Raw genomic sequence first — 20602 nt, forward strand, 5'->3', positions numbered from 1 at the left:
CGAGCACCGCTGCACAGAGGAAGCGTTCCTGCTCCCACCTTTCCTTTACAGGAGCTGTAAGAAAATGGCCAATAAGCACTGACTGCCTTTTCTCTCACATTGCTTTTCCTTGGTGGAAGGAGCGACTGCAGACATCTGCAAATCCACCACTTTGTTCATTTTTTCGGGTGACCATCCTCGTCTTCCTTATTAAAGTCCAGACTGTGAGAAAATCTCCTGTATTTGGCTTTGCCCATTCGTGCTAATCAGTCTCTGATATTTTATCTCCTGGCCTTCTGTTTGCTTTGTTGTGGTTGGCTTTTAATGCTTCGTGTAACAGTTGCTTGTCTCTGAACGGCTGCAAAGTGGAAAGGAGGGATGTTTTGTGTCCTGCTGCTGGGACAGGACCAGTGCAGCAAGGATTGCTGATGCCAGGCATTAAGGAAGCAAACCTACCCCAAGAGTATGTGTTAAGGGTTATTTAAATAGGCAGTGTCTGTGTAGGGATGGCAGTGGAATTTGGAAAGAGGTCAGTGGCCAGGATCACACAGACATCTGGGCAGCAGAGCTGAGCCCAATGTGATATGGGAACCTGGGTTGCCTGAGCTGTCTCCAGTCTTTTCCAGCTCAATTTTCCAGGGCTGTGTGTGCCAGGGACCTGTGTGTAAACCTGGGAGGTGCTGCTTGTGCGTGCTTTAACTGTGAGCATATGCTGCACTGAATATTGCTCTGTCTTCTCTCTTGTTGCAGAGAGAAGGTAGATAAGATTACATCTGTTGTGCTAGAACATGCTGCAGCCACTCCTCCATTACAGTGTGCAGAAATACCGATTAGAGGCTTTTTAGGCCTGGAGCTGTTTCTTTGTTCTGTGTTTATGCAACACATTGTGCAATGAGATTCTGGCCTCTAGATGCTAACACCAAAATGCAAATATATTGATTACCAGGGAAAAAAGGCAGGCACATTCACAAATGCATGCTTTGATGAACTGGGGGGAAAATGCTTGCTAGATAGAAAAGGATCAGAGGTCTTTACAGAACAGGAATTTGCTTGGAATTGTTTGGGACTGTGGGATCAAGAGGGTGCACAGAAAATCTTTGATCTCTTCTACTGCATTTTTTCTCCAGGGTTTCATTTGTTTTTTTATATTTAAATGGCATGAGTACCAGGGCATCGTGTCCCAGACTTGTCTGCGAGTTCACCGACGTAATATTGGCATTATAGAAATAATTAGAAAGTCAGTAAAGGAGAAACCTTTCACTAGCCAGAAATCTGAGCAGCTGTAAGAGCAGCAAGGAATGCTTCATAAAAAACAGCTATTAGGTTTACCCGATGAATCACAGGGATTTGTAGTCTACCTGTGCTACAGAGCATCGTGGCGACTGTCACTAAGAAAAGGAATAGTACTTTCATATTGATGAAAAGCTCTCGGTGTCACACAGCCCAGAGAGCAAACATCCCAGGCAAGCAGGAGAAAAACTAAGGTGAACCTTCAGCAGAGCGTGGAGATTGGTGCAGAGCCACTGGGGATTTCAAGCACCTTCTCTTTAAAGGTTATAAGCATTTGCAAGCTCAAATTGTCTGCAGAGAGAGCAGAGACACTCAGTTCCGCTGAGAAATGAGGACAGTGATATATTTAAATGTGGATTTGGATGTGTAACTTTATCCACGCATTCATTTTTACTCTCTCTCATTCTGTTCCCGGATAGATTCATTGTCTTTACACAACCCAGCCCATAGATGTTGTTGCTGTTGTTATTACTTTTACTAATTACTGCACAACCCGCTCAGGTTTCTCCGCTTACTTTTGACTGAGTGACCGTCAAGGAGACAATCTTAAAGCTGAATTGAGATCAGATAAGAAAAGAAATGTTTGCAAATATCTGCGTGAGATAACAAAGCAGGATACATGCAGGGAATTAGACTCCATGAATACATGCATATTTTCAGGGAAAGTGAAATGCTTTCTACCTGCTAAGACCTGAATTTGGGCCCTCCAGGCTGCGTGTCACTCCTGCTGTAGCTGATAATGTCACTAGCACCTGAAGCAGGACAAGGCAATGCGGCCTTAACCTTGCTTTTATATATTAGTGGTTTCAACAGCCGTGGAAAAAGAAACTTCAGAGCTCAGTAATCTTGAACTGCATTCCTAGAAGGTAAAAGGCTTTTGAATTCGCAATTGAAGTGCATTCACTTGTATTGGCATGGGCTGTCCACGTGGTTAGCAAATGGCTCAGGGTTCCAAGCAGGTAAACTCTTCAGGGTTGTGTTTCCTCTTGTTTAAAGTACTCCATTGTACCCATGTGGGAACGATTACTGCATGCTCAGAGCCACAGTCAGAGTGAGCAGCACAGCGCTGCTGTCCGTCACTGCCAACCTGTGCACATCAGCCTTTGAAAGTTGAACAGAGGGACAGACTCGAAGGGCACAAAACCAAACACAATTTGCATCTCACTCTGCGGTGCTGAAATGCCTTTTTCACGCAGTCTATCATTTTTTAGTTTTTTTTTCCCTCCCATCAAATTTTCCACCTCCGTGCCAGCAAAAGTGCAGCTCCAGCAGTGCTGGTGTCAGTGCAGAGTGATCACTGGCAGTTTTTAACCATTGTATTTCTTAGACATGCTATAGATAAAGGATTTCACAGGGAAAAAAAAATGGTGTATTTGTGGTAGGTGGCTGCACCCGCTGACTCTTCTAATGGTCACAGCTCAGAAGCAGCAATTGTTCCAGGCTGGCACATAGGATCCAAAGTAAAATGCGATTGCAGATATCGCTTCAGACCTCAGTGTTGAGAGCACTTTGAAGCTGTCAGCTCAGGACAGCCAGTGCTGTCACTACCCAGAAAAGAAAACGTGCTGCTAAAGCGATGTGTTTTCTTCTGTGATTGTACATATTCCCGTTTCTCTGAGTGTGTCATCATCTGCAAATCCCCAGGATGTATTTCCAGGTTTGTATTGTGCCATCGCTTTGGCCCCACTGCTCTGATGTGTGCACTGAAGGTCTCAAAGCCCTGAGAGAGAGCAGAGGTGCAACAGCAGCATCAGGCAGCAGCGCTCCTGCAACCAGCCAACGTGTGGCTGCTGTGCTCTACGGTTGGTCATCATCACCCCCCCCTCCTCCATGTTTGCTATGCACAGCCAAAAAAGGAAACAAAAGGTGTAACAAACAAATAGTTTTCACCCGGGATAATGGCTATTTTCAATTTTACCTTTCAGATTTTAATTGTACAGCAATAATTTTGCAATAGAGCTGCCGGTGGCAAACATGCAAAAGACATTAACTTTATTTATGTTTTGGATTATTAATGTGGCTGTTAAAATTCCTCCAGTTAGTTTTGATTGAATTGTTGTGGTGTTGGTTTTTTTTTGGTTTTTTTTTTGTGCGATTCTGTCGTTTAATGGAGCGGTAAATAAGAATTTCTGATAATGAGCCCAAGCATCTGTCACAACAACCTGGCGCTGGTTATTAACATTTCCATTAACGGCAGGGTGGGCAGTGATAATATGGAAACCACACAGTTAGAACAAAATAAATAGTTGGTGTCAGGCTGAGTGGGTGTTAATTACTATTTTATTTTATAACTCTGGGGGGAGGGAGTATTGGTAGAAAAGTGTGACTTATGAAGGTCATTCTCTCTAAAGAAGGAAGTCTCCAGAGGAACAGATAACTGGGACTATCTTACTCGAGTGGTGAATGTTTTATCACTTCTATTTATGGCCCGTAAACGGGCAGAGAAAAGAGGCTGCTTTCTCAGAGTCAGGGTGAAGGCTGTGGAGATGCATGCCCTTTGTTCAGCCTTTCTCTTCTTGCTTCTGGAGTTGGAACAGGATGCACTTGGATATCTCTTCTGTAAACAGAACATGTGCTGTTTGGCTAATAAAACCCACCTGCACCAGGTTGCATCCTGAGAGAAGGGAGAGCTGGTGTGACCCAGGTGCACTTGAAGGAAGCCAAAGATTGGTTTTCTTGTAGAGCACAATGCAAGAAGTGCCATCAGGAGCCAAAGAGGTCTGCTATGTATATGTATGTGGTACGAGATCAGAGTTAATGAGTAGCAAGCTAAAGCCATTTGGCCATACAGAAAATGTGAGGCAGATTGATGGCTACCTGACTGGGTATAGGGGTGATGTACTTTGGTCTTGGTCCTTGGAGGGGGGCTGATACAATGATGTGCCACTGAGTCCAAAGGCCGGGCTGGTGAGGCAGGGGGCTGTGCTGCTCCCCACAGCTGCTTTCAAGACGGGTTGCTCAGGAGCACCACGTCGCTGCCAAAGGCAAGCCTGAAACGTTACTACAGAATAAAGAAAAAATTCTCTTTTATTTCCCAAAGCTGCTGACAGGATTGAGTTTATTCAATGTCTAACCCGGTCTGTGTGACACAGAACATCACCTCTGGAGGCTTGGCAGGTTCTCAGTCCCTGCATGCTGCTGCTATATACCTGAGACTTCCCATAAAGAAAGGAATACCTCCAGGGCTGGCTCTGCGAGCTGACTCACGGCATAAACAGAGTCTGCCCTCAGCCCTTCTACAAATGGAAAATTGCAGCCTGGATATGAACTAGTTCTGCTTGTCACTATTAATTCTTCTTTTTTCCTTTCTCTCCAGCACCAGCAATGGCCCCACAGAACATCCAAGTAAACTCCCTTTCTGCAAGCCAGCTGGAGCTCACCTGGGACCCACCTCCTGCCGACAGCCAAAATGGGAACATACAAGGCTACAAGGCAATGCTTCTGTTTCTCTCCTGGTTTCATTTGTCTTGCTTGGCTTTGTTATTACTTGTAAGATGGCTCTACAACTACAGCTGCCCGCACTGCACAAGGCAAATTAAAGCAGTATTCAGCCTGCAGTATGGAAATGGTAATGTGTCCCAAAATCAAAAGAAATGAGATGGGGGAAAGAGGGAAGAAAGGGAAAAGCACGCTGCTGTTTGCAGGGAAAGGAGAGCATGGGGAGAGAGGGCGTGCAGACAGGGAGGCAGCTACGTTTATGCAGGCAACTTATCTGCTCCAAAAAGCAACCAACACAGAAAAGCTAGGGGCAGGGAATGTGTTGGAGGAAGCTAACTGAGTTTTCCATCTATCGACCGTTCCAAAGCCATTAGGAAAAGCAGAACTTTCTCCAAACTAGAAGCTCGAGCCAGGTCAGATTTCAGAATTATTTAATTTCCCTAACTTTGACAAAATTAAATCATAGCATTAATTGCATTTGGTTTATATGAGATGAGCACGTTGCAGAGGCATGTTGTTTAGCTTCTCCAGCATGAGAATGGACCCTCAGAGAGTGGAAATGGGCAACTCTACAAACACTGGAGCTTGGCTTGTCTTCAGCTTCTGGCTCTGCCTCTCTCCATGAATTTAGGCCCATAAGTGAAGAAAAGTCAAGCCAATGTGAATAATCTGGCATCCCTTCTTGGCAGTAACAAGCAACCTTATATATCAATTCATGTTCTTTTTCTTTTCTATGTATATAGATGGTTCTAACAGCTTGCCTTGTAGAGCCAAGGTAGAGTCTTGCCTTGGCTCGTTCTCTCCATTTCCTGGCTTGCTTTGGCTTGTTGGAATGCGCACATTGCCAGGCCTGTCCAATAAGGAGGGCTGGCACCACTTTTCTCTTGGAATCGTCTTCTCCAAACCTAATTTTATGGGATCAGGATAAAAATTGTGCAGAGGAGAGCAGAGAAGGGTAACGCAAGGAACTTTAAGGAAAATCTTCATTGCCTCTTCAGAAAGGCATTTTCTTGCCTGTCCTGTGAACACAAATAGTGGTATAGTTGTGTGCACAGTTAAGTGAATGATGGGAGCATCGTATCAGGGTGCCAGTGCTGACAAGCAGCTAGCATTTCAGGGAGAATTAAAAGGCTGACCTCTCCTCGCTGAGTTTCTGGCAGCTCAGATCTGCTGTCATCAGGCCATAATCTTCAGCCTGTGCTCTATTTTTGAATGATGTACTCAACTGCATGGCCACTGGACTCGGGGTAATTTGGCAAAGAAAAAGAAAAGATAGGGCACATGGAGAAGAGTGTACGCTGCCATTTACCAGAGAGTCCAGATCAAGGCTGCTCCACTGTGCTAATCTGTGTGCCTGCAATGCTGCGATGTTTGGGAGCTAGATGCTAAAACATCTCACTGTTTCCAACAGATTTATTACTGGGAGAGTGATGTCCAGAATGACACAGAGAAAGTGAAGGTCCTTTTCCTCCCTGAGACAACGGTCCGCCTCAAAAACCTGACCAGCCACACACGCTACTTGGTCTGCATCTCTGCCTTCAATGCAGCAGGGGACGGCCCTAGGAGCAGACCCTCAGCGGGCAGGACACACCAGGCTGGTATGTGACCACCTCAAAGCACAGGTCTGGTGGTTGCTAGTAGCCAATGGGGGAGTGTAGGGCATGCAGGAGGGCACTGCTGTTTGGAGTTAGCTTTCAGCTGGGTCATTATATTGCATTGGCTGGGGGGAAAGGATCAATAAGCGCAACCATGTTGGAAGGGGGGTAGAGGGTTGGAGCTGGAACAGGTTGATCTAGGCTGCAACTCTGGGAGTCTCTGCTATCACATCTGAAAATCTGAGCTGGTTAGCAGCGCCTGGAAACTCCCTAGCAGTCCTGTGAGACAAGAGAAATGCTTTGTGCAACCCCTCATGTTGAAACCCTGCCATCAGACTGGCTGCCATGAGGAGCACACAAGCACTGGGGCTGTGTGCTCTCTTAGTGCCCTGCTGCCCTTCAGCCCTGCTCTTGTGGAGGAGTTAGCTTGAGAAACCTCAGCTTCTGCAATGCATCTCCACTAACCATGACAGGGGGAGAGCAAACAGTAAAAGACTGCAAGCTTTCTGATAGTCAGCAGCTAGATGGAGAGCAAAGGCTAAACTCAGTGTTCCTGTGAAAGTCTTCTCCTTCTGGCGTGTCTCCTCGCTTGCTGCTGATACCCAGTTTTGCAGCAGAAAAGCTGCTTTTCCTAGGGAAGACGGTCTGTGGTTTTGATTGATTACTGCAAATTTTGATACAATTCATAAATCCCATTCTTACTTTGTCTCCTTTAGATTTACACTGGGCAAAAAACCCGCAATGTTTTATAACATATATGTATATCAGATTGACTACGCCTGCTGCAATTCAATCCATTTGTAATCCTTTCAGCACCCAGTGCTCCCAGCTTCTTGGCGTTCTCTGAAATCACTTCCACAACACTCAATGTGTCTTGGGGCGAGCCGACAGCAGCAAATGGAGTCCTGCAGGGTTATCGAGTAGTCTATGAGCCTTTGGCTCCCGTCCAGGGTAAGAAAGACCTAAAATCATACATATTCATGGGGAAATGACAGAAAAGCACTGTAGCATCTTTTATCTCTGCCCAATTTCCTACTTGCTCTCTGCCATTTTCCAAGAGAAGCCAGGTGGCAGAGGGTAAGTAAAACAATTCCGCTCTTGCCAAAACTGCTCAGCAAACCATAATATTGTGGAATATAGCTTTTGTCTCTCCTCTCTCATTTTCTTGCACAAACTATATTCTGCGTGATTTGAAAAGTCATTTTACTGCCATTGTTATCCAGCATGGAAGAAGAGGAGATTCATTTGAAGAGTGCCTGATTGTCTCCCCATGTTGCACTTTCAAATTGCTGAGTGGGCTCCATCCCAGAATAGTCTTCAGGATCGCCTGTGTTGCTTATCACATGATGTGTCACTTCTGTTATCGCAGAGATGGCCCAGGCATCAAATGTGCGAGTCATCACTGGTACCACTGCTGCTTCTGACAGGGGAGGATAACTGCGAGAGAGATTTGGTCATGTCTGTTTACATGGAGTTTTCAAGCAGGATTTCTAACCCAGCAGTAGATTTAAGACAACACTGCAAAGGCCACAGACACTCATTTGCAAAATAGCAACAGGAAAGGATTGGGCAATTTCTCTGAAAACAAATGTGAATTAATTTCAAAGTTGAATTAGAAAAGATTGCAAAGTTTGGGGAGGGCTGTATTAACATTTTTGTGTTCCTGGTAGATTGCCAGTCGTTCAATAGGATGTCCAGCTTTGGCAGTGTGACAGCATGGAGAGTAATTTCAGCCATTGCCAATCCATTTTAAGCTTCTTTTTTTTTCCAGTGAAATAAGGATATCAATCACTGGTGTTTGCTTCTTCTGTAAGGAATAAAGATCTATATTGTCTGAACATCCACATCTCATGCACTGAAAAAATTATACTCAGAAATGAAAACATGAGCTTAAAAGCACTTTCAGCCTTTATGGTTGGCAGATCCAAGCAAAAAGAGCTAATGCAGAAAACATTTCCAATGCTGACCAAGAAATGTTCACAGGGTATGCAGGAGGTTTGGGCTCACTGGGTATTTCCTGCCTTACATTCATTTCTACACAGTGTTTGAGAATACATTTGGTTCCCCTGGAAGTGTGGAATTGTCAGATCATGCTCTCTGTACACATTTGTCTGAACATCCTCAGAACTTCTGTTTTATTCTCTTTCTCACCTCTGCTCTCTGACTCCAACTTGTCCACCCTCCTTCTGTGGATTTATTTCTGGTGTAAGCAGGGAGGTTTTAGAGGATTTTCCTCAAATTGTTATATGTATACATATATATATATTTAACTTAAATTTATTTTTTATTTTTATAAAATAATAGATGTGTATATATATATTTTTTTTAATTTTAATTTTTTATTCTTCCATTTCTGTTCATTTCCTTTTGTACCAACACTTTTCTTTCATCAAATATATTTACTTCCCCTCCACAGTAAGCAACCCCTCCCTCAAAGCCATCATTTTCCTTACAGAGATATAAAAATATATCTCATTTATTTAGAGTGCTTTAAGGCAAAGCCTGGATTGCTGAAGATGCACGTGGCGGTGCTGGCATCACTATGGGACAAGGCATCACCCCGCATCTCCTCCCATCCCCATTCCTCCCACTGCTCCATGCTTGCAGCGCACCATACCAGACCCCTCCTGTTGACTGTTGACTTCTCCCCCAGCTGTGATTTTTGGCTGAGCCCACCCAGCCCTGTGACACCTCCCGCCTTCTCTATAGGCCACCATGGAAATCCTGCTTGTTTTGCTAACAGCGGTCTGTTCAACAGCGCACTCCTCTCCCCGTCTGACCTTTTATTGTTTAAGCTTTACGGTGTTATGTTTTACACCATAATAGACAACAAAATTGCCCTGGGGCCTTTTTTTACCAGTTTCTTTTTTTGTTGTTGTTGTTGGTTGTTTTTTTTTCCCTTCGGAACATTACTTTGAAATGACAAATGCTTCCTGATTTGTCTCTCAGAAATGAAATAGTGCACCTAGGGAAGGAGGGAGCACTTCTGCTGCTTCCTCATTAACTGAGGAAAGATCTTCTGAATTATAAATTGTCTGGGAGAAATCTTTGAACAGGGATCACTTGGACAATTATTCTTCCTTTAACTGATAAAAACTGAAAGAGGCGTCTTGATTTGCATGTAAAATAAGCATCCAGATTGATAAACTTCTTCCTTTGGCGTTCTTGGGGGACAAAAACCAGCAGGCAGCCTTCTCTAGTGGGAAAAACATTTTCCCACTTCCTATTTCTTGGCTGGAGATGTGTTATATACATCTGCCTACAGGACCAGACAATGCCAAAAGGAATGTCAGTTCAGTTCTTGTTTGTTCTGTTAAATAGTTTATATATCAAATTGCTTCTATTAACTTAGTTGTAGAAATGTTCAGTAAAAACTAGGTTTAAATTCATCCATTTCAGAAACATTCTGAAGAGTGGGGAAGACTAAAACATAAGTAATGCCTTTAGCCTTGCCCGAGTTAATAGTGCTTTGACTGCATCCCCTGCTGCAGTGGCACTTATACCCAGAAGCCGCCTGTGAGATATTTGTCCTCCATTCTGCATTCACTTGGTAATGGTGCAAGAGCCTGGAAAAGAAGGAAAGAACCTGGAGCCTCATTTCCCCCCCCCAAGGCAGCACTGCAGGTTACTCAGCAAAGAAAGAGCAGAGAAGCGCTTGTTTAGGAAGCAATCTGCAACACTGCAGTCCTCTTCGTTTACCTCCTTCTTTCTTCCCAGAGTAATTAGTGAAGTTGCATGTAGTCTCTTGGTAATTTCCCAGTTGTGTTGTAAGGTTTTTTTTCTTGTCAGTACCCACTTATCAAGCTTAAACTCTAATTATACTTATCAGTGCTGAAAATTGGCTATTATCACTACTTAAACTCCTGCTAATTGTAAGGAATACTTTCTTAGCAAACCGTTAGATGATTTTACTTACCATCTAGATATAATAAGCCTCTCTTTTTTTTTTCCCTTTCTTTTTCTTTTTTCATTGCAACTTTATCTTATTTTACATCCATATGGCTATTCCAGGGGTCAGTAAGGTGGTGACTGTGGATATTAAAGGGAACTGGCAACGCTGGCTAAAGGTCCGAGATCTTACCAAGGGCATGACCTATTTATTCAGAGTGCAAGCCCGAACCATTGCCTATGGACCTGAACTGCAAGCCAATGTCACAGCAGGGCCAGTAGAAGGTAAGTGGAACCATAAAAATATCTTAGGAGCTACATCAGTGGTGCAGACGCAGCTCAGTAGCAGAGAATAGCACGCTCAGGGTTTAACATGGGCTTCTAAGCCAAGGAGAAGTTGAATCACAGGAGCACAGGGCATGATTTAATGGATTTCACAACTGCACATGAAAAACACCTTCCTTTTTCTTTCTGAAAACTAAAAGACTGATGAGAATAAACAGAACGGTGTGAATAAATCATAGTGCAAACTGGTTACCCAGAGAATTCCAAGCTACATCCACTGTGGTTCAGGATTCTGGTTGGTGTCCAAGGAGTCCGAGCTGAAATGGTTCTGCCTGAACCAGTAGAGGTTTCTGAGTGTAAAAACAGGAAGAGTTTACAGTTAGTTCTTCCTGACACTTTGGCTTATGCACAGGGAGATGTCTGCAGACTTCCTGACATGCCAAGAGGCTGAATTTCAGCATTCCCTACTTGGTTCAGTGTGTGTACCGAAACAGTTGGTTTTCTTATTTGATCAATGATAACAGATGCCAGATAATCATAACAACTCCCTCCAATTATATCAGTTTTTCCCCTTTTCCTTCTTAGCAGACACACTTGTATAATTAGTGCCAGTAAAAAATTAGGGCAGAATCTTATTGAGCTGGTTTATATTGAGTGTATGTTGGCCAGTACTCCTGGATTATTTTATATCTCTTATCAGGAGAAGAAATGAAGAATACCAAAGTACATCTCTGGTAACACCCACATTTGCTGTTGTCATTTATTCCTTCAGGGTCTCCTGGCTCCCCACAGGAAATTCTGGTGACAAAATCTGCTTCTGGGCTGACAGTACAATGGACTGAGGGAGATTCTGGAGAAAAACCCACAACTGGGTACATTATAGAGGCACGGCCCTCAGGTGAGCCATGGGAAACATGGGGAGCTCGTTGTCCCATATTCAGCCCACGCTGAAACCCTCCCCACAGGGGTTGCTACTGGAGTTTTGTGAGACAGAGCAATTCCCAACCAGTACTAAATCTTTGCTGACTTATTATGTGGGTTATCGTATTTTCTCCTGTTTAGGCATAGTCACAGAAAATTACCCTAAGTGCTCTAGTTTCCAGTATGGTACATCACTGGTAAATCATCCAGCTGATGAACCAATAGTTAATAATTAAAACTCACTTAAATGCTTACAGCATCTTTCACTTAAATGCTTGCAAACTGCTTTTTGAGGACCAAAAATCTATCGTTCAGCAACAGAAAGCTGCAGCTAATCACTGTTCATAACCAGGCCAGGACCATAGCAGCGTGCATGCATGGCTACCCCCGTTGGCTCTGCAGGGAGGGCATTAGTGGGCGAGAGGAGACTCCTCATCACCACTGTTTCTCTTGGTGCTTTCCCAGACCCCCTTTGCTTCTGGCAGTTATATCTAAATGAAGCTGCCCTCTGCTTTATCCACAATATTTTCCCAGCTGGAGAAGATGGTTTTAAATTTAGGCCTGCGCTGTGGCTTGTTTGCAGCCTCTCCCAGCTTGGTACCCCCTTTGCCAATTTAGCAAGTGTGCACTTTGTGGTAGCCAAGCCATTAACAAATCAGTGAATACTGCCAGACCCCTGTGTAATCTCACTTGATAAATTCCCTCGACTCTGACAGAAGTGCTGATAACCATTCTCCAAGTACAGTTTTCCAGACGCTGATGCATCTACCAGATACTTGTTTCATGTAGGCCATGTTTGAATGTCATGATGTCAAAAGCTTTGCTGAAGTCAGGATAGATGATGTCTGTTCTTTCTCCTCTATTGACAAGGTCTGCTACCCTGTCACAGGAGGAAATTAGACATGATTTATACTTGACATACCCATGTTGGCTGCTTGTTCTATGCTTTTTCACTTCTAGATGCCCACGCACTGCTTGATTATATATTGATTAAGCGAATGCTTATCTGTTTGATTATATATAGGATCTGAACTCTCTCTTGTATGTGTCTTGAATATAAGATTACATTTAAAACCAATTATTTTAATTGTATTTAACTGGGCCTATAACAAAATCATTGTGATCGTTGATGCTGAAGCTTCAGGTTTCCATACTTGCCTTTGGTAGAACTTACTCTGTATTGAGGCTCTGCGGGGACCCCAACATTTCTTCCAGAATTCTGTCATTTAATATGACATGGGTTTTTTCTGAAACAGAGTGAAGGAAAATGTGTACATTCTCAAAGCACTGGAATTTCCCACTGATCTCAGGTGATTTTTTTTTAAGGAAGGCATGTCACCAAGTGCTTCCATTTGCCTTACATCAGCTTATTGATTCCTGCTCTGTTTTCTTCATGGTCAGAAAATGCTCTCTCTCATATCTGAACAGTGTTATTAAGTTAAACCAAAACGGTTCACTGAGGTTTGCTTACCAGCTTACATTTCCCCAAACAGGGCTTTTACAGTCCGATTGTTTCAGAGGGAAACCTGTGCCCATGTTCATATTTGTGTGAGTTGTGGCACTGCAAACCCATCTCATGTTCCTGGGCTTGTCTCACCTGTAGATGTGCAAAACACTTCACAGTTCTCGTCTAAGGATACGGGATTTATGGTTCACTCTTTTGAGCAGGAAGAAAATAGCCCTTCCAAGGCAGGTCTGAGCTGCATTAACCCTGGGTCATTCCAGCTGGCCTCACGCCACTGATCCTGGAAACACACAGAAGAGGTCTTATACTCCTGCTCTTGCAACCTGACTGTTGAGGCATTTAATTCCTCCTCAGATTATTTTAATCCTATTCATGCTGCTATAGCAAATGAACTAGCCATTTGTATGCTGGATTCTCACCCTTAGTTCTGGTTGCAGCTGTAGAAAGCGTGAAATGTGATCCAAGAGAGGAGAGGACTAATTGGAGCGCTTGCTTATTTCACGCAAGTGGCAGCTTCCTTTCACTACCGCTTTTCTTCCTCATCTCTGCATGGAAGAGTTTGAAATCTGAATTATGAGCTTAACAAAGGCAGGAGACTAATTCCTCCTGTCAGGGCCGGCCATTCAGAGCCATTTCTGTTTTAATATGATCCTATGAATTTGCTTCTGCATGTTGATTTGTGTGTGTAGTAGAACATGGATTGGAGCAACCTTTATTTTTAAGTACCAGTTGTCCAAGAGAAGAGCAATTGACTTGTGCCCTTTACATAAAATCAAGGAAGGAGAAGATATTCATCCTTCTGAGATCAAAAAAAAAGGGACATTGAGCAGACAGATGAAAAGCTTTAGCTTGTTGCCAATATTTAAATGCAATACCACTACCTTAGTATTTCACATCTCAAGTGTCATCTATTATAGGCCTCATTACCCCAAACGTTAAATGCTGTATCATCTCATTTTCCCAGCTGTAGCTCCCTGCCAAGACTCTTCCATCAGAGTACGAGGGTGGCTTTCTGTCATAAATGGCAAACTCTACCTGCTTTTGTCACTTCCCTTCAAATTTTTCAGTGCCCCGCTGTGTTTTGCAGGCCTCCAGCTGCCCTGCTGGGTTTAGCAATGGTGGCAGCAGGCAACTGAGATTGTTCATTTCATTTCCCCATTTCTCTCCCAGATTTATGGCAGGTGACCAGGCTGACTGTCTCCCATGCATTTTGAATATACTTAGACACCAGCATGGAGCAGGCAAACCAATATTTTTTCCAGAGTGATCTGTGCTAGAGGAAGGTATTACAGAAACAGAAGTGTTTTTCTTTTCCTTCAACTCATCTGTCCCTGGAGAAACGGATTCCAGTTTAGCTCCTTTTGCATTACAAGAAATGCAATTAAGCGGCCCGTGTCACTGCCATAGAAAGCACTCCCCAGACATCCACTAGGCTGGCTAAGAAGTGGGTATTAGATCATGTCCTTTGTTTCTACGTGCTGAACTAAAGACAGGAATGGCACATCAATGTAAGGCTTCCCAGCACTGCTGATGGAGTGGAGAGGATGAGTTTGCAACTTTTCTCCCAACCGTGCATCATCCCCAAGTCTCCTTTCTCCGTACTGTGCTTTACTTTTGGGTGTGCAGCCTGTAAAGCATGCAGCAGCATCACAGGCTTTCCTTCCCAGTTATCCTCTCTCTGCAAAGCATGTGTTTCAGCTGTGTGACCTAGGGAGCTGTGCTGCCAAGAGTACACATCTACATGTAGGCTTCATGCCCATTTTGGCCCTGCTGTGGGCATCTCAAGGTGTGGGACAGCCATGCAGGTCTCAGTCGCTCTGTGGTCCATGGTACCTCAGGAAAGCCTCTGAAGCAGTACAAGGCAACAGAGGTGTCCTGCTGTGCTTGCTCTCTCCCTACCATGCCTTTTGGGTTTTGTTGGTTTGTTTTTCCCAAGTAGGGCATGACTTAGTCCCAGTGGGAGAGAGTTGCAGCTTAATAATAAAGCTGATAATAACACCTCGAGCGATCTGGCTGGCATGAACAGGCCGGCTGCACTGCAGATCCGCCACACATCATGAGTTCAGGATGCAGACAGCACTGAGGAGTGTTTTCTTTTGTTGCCCTGGATGATCTGTTCCATGAAAGCAGCAGACGATCTGGGGAAGAGTCTTTGGAGTGAGGATTGTCCTTCCTACGCACACTGGTTTTCACTTCCCACACCCCAAGGGCAGATCTCACTTCAGTTTTCTTTCTGGTGTCTTGAGAAATGTCTTGTTGTTGTTGTTGTTTATGTTCTTCCTTTTCTATTTATTTTTAAACAAATGAGGGAGTGCAGTGTCAAACATGGACACAAACCAGGAGAAGTCAGTAAATTCAAAGTGAAGGGTGCAGCTGCATTGCCGGCATCTGCCATGGGGCCTTTGGTTTGCTTCTGCTTACAAGTAACATGCTGAGGTTGACAGTTCATCAGCCTTCACTTCCCATTCTTGTCCTTCCCTTAGTTTGTATGATAATCCACCCCTTTGCCTCTGACAAATGCTTCCACATTTTAATTTTGCCCTCTGTAGGAGGAACGCTGCTTGCATTTAGCAAGTCCTTAATTCTCAGCTGCTTCTCCCATCATAAACCTGCTAATGTGTAATTAGGAGAAAGTTTTACAGCACAGCCCTCCTCTTTCTCTGAGGGGGAAGGCTGGTGCTTAAGACCCACATAACTGACAGCTTTCCATCTCTCCAGCTGCAGCACAGCAGTCATTTGATAGCAACCGGAGTTACTAGAGCCAGGAGCCCTTGTTATTGCCTGACAGCTTTATATGGACCCCAATTAACTCCCCGTGAAACCAGACTAGCATGTAGCTGCTGTGCCTCACCACGGTGGTCAGCACCTGTCCATGCAGACACCCAGTCTGCAAATGGGGAAGGTCAGAGATGGCTGTGCCTTTCCCTGACATTTGGGTCTTCCATGAATTAATACCCAGACAGTATCCCAACCACAGCCTGCTCATCCTTCCTCCCAACACTGAGTAGGAAATGCTGTGTATGGTATACTAATGATTTTCTACTGATCTTAAAGGCCAGTCTTCACTATCAAGGTGGCCTTCTAATGAATTCTTTCTCAGCTGAACTTCTGACATTTAGAGCCAACTTGGTTTTAAGGGAGGAGGAAGAGATGGGAGAATGAATTCATAGGTTTGTGTTCAATATTTAATTGCAGAGCTCACTACTGAAGTAAAACGTCTTTTATAATTTGGATATATTCAATTGCAATCTCTGTCTATAAAGACGGGCCTGAATATTCTGGACAGAGATTAGATAAGTTGCTCTGTAATTAAAAGCTTTGTTGGCCAGAGCTGGGGTAGCCACAAACTACCTTGTATACCTTGGAGTCAGCAGTGGGACAGACATCCTTACTGCAAGCTTTACAGAGTGGTTAAATTTTAGCTTTCTAGGTCTGTTGGATATTCTGCATTGTGCACCTTGATAGGTTTAAGAAAATAAGCAAGGAAGTGTGTGTAAGCAGTTGTGTTTGTTGCAGTGAGTGTTGAACATTCATTTTTACTGTTGCTTTTTCTTCCCCCATTTAAGCAGCTTTCATTGTAAACAAATTGCTTTTCCGACAATTCACAATGGGCTCAAATTCTCTTATTGCTGTTTACAAATGTGTTTATGAAAGCTTAGGCAATTCAAGCAATTATAGCAATATTTTATAGTCTGAGATGCATCTTCTTAGTATTGGTGGCTGTGACAATCTAACTTTGAAAATGCATCCCTCACTCCACCCTGTTCGGATAAGCTAAATCCCAGGCTCCCTTTTTATCACGTTGTGAGTTTACATGGTAGCCTTCAATCTAGCCTTCAATTGCCCTGGAAAAAAGAAGTCAATATTTTATCTCTTGTTTTATAGCCATTGTAATATCCAACTAATACATAACAATGGTACATTATGATAACTTCATTATACTCTGATCATGGTGGTGAATAATGCATTGGTCTGAATTTTAAGCCTGACAGAAGAATTACCTATTTTTATTGTTCTTTAGTACTTCTCAAATGTAGCTGGAACAATAACATTTCAGCCCACTTTCTGCATCTGCTGAGACTGCCAATCCTCATGATCAGAAAAGAAGCAGTTTGGGGGTTGTTAGTCATCATGCGTGTTGCTAGATGTGCAGCACGTTACAGATCACCAAACCAACATTTACCGATGCCAAAGTTAAAACATTCACATGGAAATGCACCTGCAGTGTTAATCAATCCATCTTTGCTGTTATTCCCTGTTGCACAGAAGTAGGCTAAGGGCCAGATTGTGTTCTGTTACACCAACACAGCTTTGGAATTGCTGCAGCGTCTCCAATTAGTTTACACTCGGGTAAATGCAAAGCAAATGAGAACAGATTCTGGCCTCATACTGCAGCAGCGGAACAAGTCGCTAAGGGTAGTGCTGCTGGCTCCTGCTTTATTGTTACCTTGATAACACCTCAAGCTACAGGAGTCCTGCTGATGCTTGGATCTTGCAGCGCAAAGGGCTTTCTTTCAAAGCTTCTGCACTGGAATAGTATCTATGCAGAGGTTATCACAGCCTTCCTATTGCTGTGGGACATACAGAGAAAAACAGACATTGCTTGAACAACTTTGATAACTAAAAGTAGAAGCCTGATCAGGTCAGATCCTTAAGAGCTGTGCTGGCTGAGGCTGGCTGAGAGTTTGGCACCATGCGTAGACCGTAACTTCAATTTGTCGGTGGAAGTGCCGGGCACCAATTGTTGCTGATATGCAGTCTAGTTAGATTAATGTTTGATTCCTGCACTCAAAATTATTGACTGGCATCTTTAATTATAGTTGGTTTTGTTCTTACTGGTAACAGCATCCATCTAGTTGAAAGTTCTTTCCATTGAAGTCAAGTGAAAGTAAGGTTACGGGTATGGATCAGGGACTGGAACAGTGCCTAGTCAGGATGCGCATCAGGATAAATGTCAGCATGGCTGCAGAGAGCTGAGATTACCCTACTGAAATGCTTTCATCAGTTATGCAGAAGGCGTCGTGTTTCCCGAAACTTTGAAAGCTTTGTAATGCAAACAAAACCTCGTTTCTGCTTAAAAATATATGGCACAAAAATGCAATGCCTGCTGCCTCGCTCTGTGGGCTGTGCCACACTGCAGTGTAGCCAATGCAAAGGACCAAGCATACTCAAGTAGCACCATTCCACTGGGGGAACAAGATCATGCAAGCCTACAGTGCTTCCTGCCAAAACCCAGATCTGACAGTGGTTTACAAAACTTAGCCTACACACTTGGATAGCGAAGACACTTTTGCAATGTAAAAAGCAGACAAAACCTCTGCAATTAGGACTCATTAATGTAGCAGGTTGCTCTGGGCTTACTTGCTCTGTCAGGTAACAGGCATGCAGATGCAGTGACCTCACCCAGGCAGGAGGGACCCAGATGGTTGGCAGCTGCTCCATCCAGCTTAGGTCACCACAGGTGCTGCTGCAGCTTTTAACAGCCGTGTCTCCCAGCTGGGCTGTTATGACACCCCCATCACGAGTAAATCCTTTCACAGATGAGGTCTTGCAGTGCATTCTGACGTTTGCATGTACTGCTGAGCAGCCTTCAGGTAAGCACGTCCACTGCCTGTGGTGGAAGCAACACAGTTAACAACAATTATTTTTCACCATCAAAAGAAAGTGCCAAGTCACACAGTTAATGCCATCCCTCTCCTTGCTGCTTTCCTAGATGAAGGACTGTGGGACATGTTTGTGAAGGACATTCCTCGCAGCGCTACCTCCTACACCGTCAGCCTGGACAAACTCAAACAGGGGGTGACCTATGAATTTCGGGTGGTGGCTGTCAATGAATTTGGCTATGGAGAGCCAAGCGTTCCCTCTGTGGCAGTATCAGGTAATCATGTTTGTGTGATGTGCTTTCCAACAGATTTTCTTACTGGGGGTGGAGGAGGGAGACAGAACACCAAGGCCAGCTTGTTTTTGCCTGTTTCAGGGCAAAATATTATTGAGAATCAAGGCTTGTTATTTCAGTATGCTTTACTCTCAGTGGGAAAAATAAGCTTGTGCCATTTTTAAGCTTGGCAAAGAACCTTCTCAGGAAGTTTGTGAGTGTGTTTACATGTAAGATTTCTTGCCTTAAGACTAATTTACAAAGTCTACAGTTTGTTTGCTTTCTCTCCTTCCTCCTCTCCAGGTCTGTTGATTCATTTACTCTGCTTTCTTCTCTTTTCCCAAGGTTCTGTGATAAGCACTTTCTGTGTTATTTTACATACAGATCTCAAGAATGTCAAAATGTAATCTGCCGAAATTACTCACCATAGCCTCTGTGCTGGCAATTCCAGCACACTGTGATGCCCCCATTCCCCTTCACCACAGCAGATTGGTGGTGGCACTCGTGGACTCTTCCCACTATTCCCACTCTTATGATAATTCCCAGTTCAGAGGGCTATGGCCTAAACACTCTTCCTGAGTCCCTTTGGACAAAGCAGCACTCTGATTTCCTAAAGGAACCTTTAGTGCCCTGAAAATAAACTTTCAGTTCTACTCAGCTTGCTGTGCTTGGACAGCTTCAGTTTGATGGGCTGTTGTGAAGTGGGAGAGCTTGCCCTTATGAACGTCTTGCTCATGTTTCCTCTTACATTTGCAGAGAGGGCTGTACTCCAGGTTGCTTTTGAGCAACAGGTTTTGTCCTCGCTGTGTCAGCAAAGACGGATGAGGAATAAAAGAACTTGATAAAATGTCTTTGTGATTCAAAGTTCTGGAGAGTCCTGAGAACCTGGCAGTGCTCCAGCATCTGGAGTGGCTTTTATCTCTTTGCTTCTCCAGTGAAAAGCATAAACACCATTCAGTGGTTACCCAGCAGGCAGGAGCAGTAAATGCTGCTATCGCCATCACCGCTGCATTTGTCCTTACACAATTAACCACTTAGCCTGAGAGCTGTCTGTGGATATCAGTGTGAGTGCTACCCTTGCTTTTCTCCTTCAGGACAAGGGCACAGACAGCCCACTTCAACCACCAAGAGTCAGTGTTATTCCTATCTGTGGTTTCACAGAGGCTGTAGCACAATGTAAAGGGTCAGTGATCATGTCAGTGTTTGCATTCCCAGGAGACATTATTTCCCCTGAAGCCGGACATGCAACTCCTTCTGATGCTTTTTATAAATAAACTGCTTGTTTGTAAGTTCTCCACTTGAGCTGAACTATTTAATTCACCTCCTTTTGATGCTTCAGTATTCATCTCAAATTGCTGCATGAAAGTAAGAGGTTTCCGTTGAGATTTCCAGCCATAAAAGTATACAGCATTTTATGCTGCCCACTTCAGCTCGCACAGGGAGGTGTAAATTGCACTGAATCTGCTCAGCCCAGCGTGCCCTGTGCAGTTTGCCTTTAGGACTTTGTTAGCCTGGGCTGGCTTCCTAACAAATAAAGATTGTGGCTGCTTTTCACTGCTGCAGAATACCCAGTGATCTGGAACAGATTGCCCACATCATCAGGCTTACAGCAGATATTAGTTTACATCCATGGTCTGGGACAGTGAGAGGAAAGAGAATGCCTGGGTTCGGTAGCAGTGAGGATTTGGGTTGGTCTCCTGGCATCACCCGCTCCTTATAGGGTAAACTACAGGGAGATTACATACAGCCGCTCTTTGTGCTCCAGTGGCAGCACTTTTGGTCAAAGCTGAGAGGTGCTGTCAAGGAGAATATCACAGCAAGAAAACAATAGTACTTACTGCTTGAAACCACGGGCAAGTGAACTCT

The 20602-nt window shown here is 44.0% G+C and overlaps 1 protein-coding gene across 3 annotated transcripts in view; it reads left to right on the forward strand.

Moving 5' to 3' along the window:
- The window catches only part of SDK1 (sidekick cell adhesion molecule 1), a 360897-nt gene that overhangs the window by 325089 nt on the left and 15206 nt on the right, over nt 1-20602 (forward strand). For all 3 annotated transcript variants that reach the window (XM_015876860.2, XM_015876861.2, XM_015876862.2), the window contains 6 exons: nt 4586-4701; nt 6119-6305; nt 7116-7253; nt 10314-10475; nt 11248-11373; nt 18575-18739. In XM_015876860.2, the coding sequence (XP_015732346.1) occupies nt 4586-4701; nt 6119-6305; nt 7116-7253; nt 10314-10475; nt 11248-11373; nt 18575-18739 (894 nt within the window). The remainder of the gene's footprint in view (nt 1-4585; nt 4702-6118; nt 6306-7115; nt 7254-10313; nt 10476-11247; nt 11374-18574; nt 18740-20602) is intronic.

Source organism: Coturnix japonica, chromosome 14 (assembly GCF_001577835.2).
Source record: "Coturnix japonica isolate 7356 chromosome 14, Coturnix japonica 2.1, whole genome shotgun sequence".
NCBI lineage: Eukaryota > Metazoa > Chordata > Aves > Galliformes > Phasianidae > Coturnix > Coturnix japonica.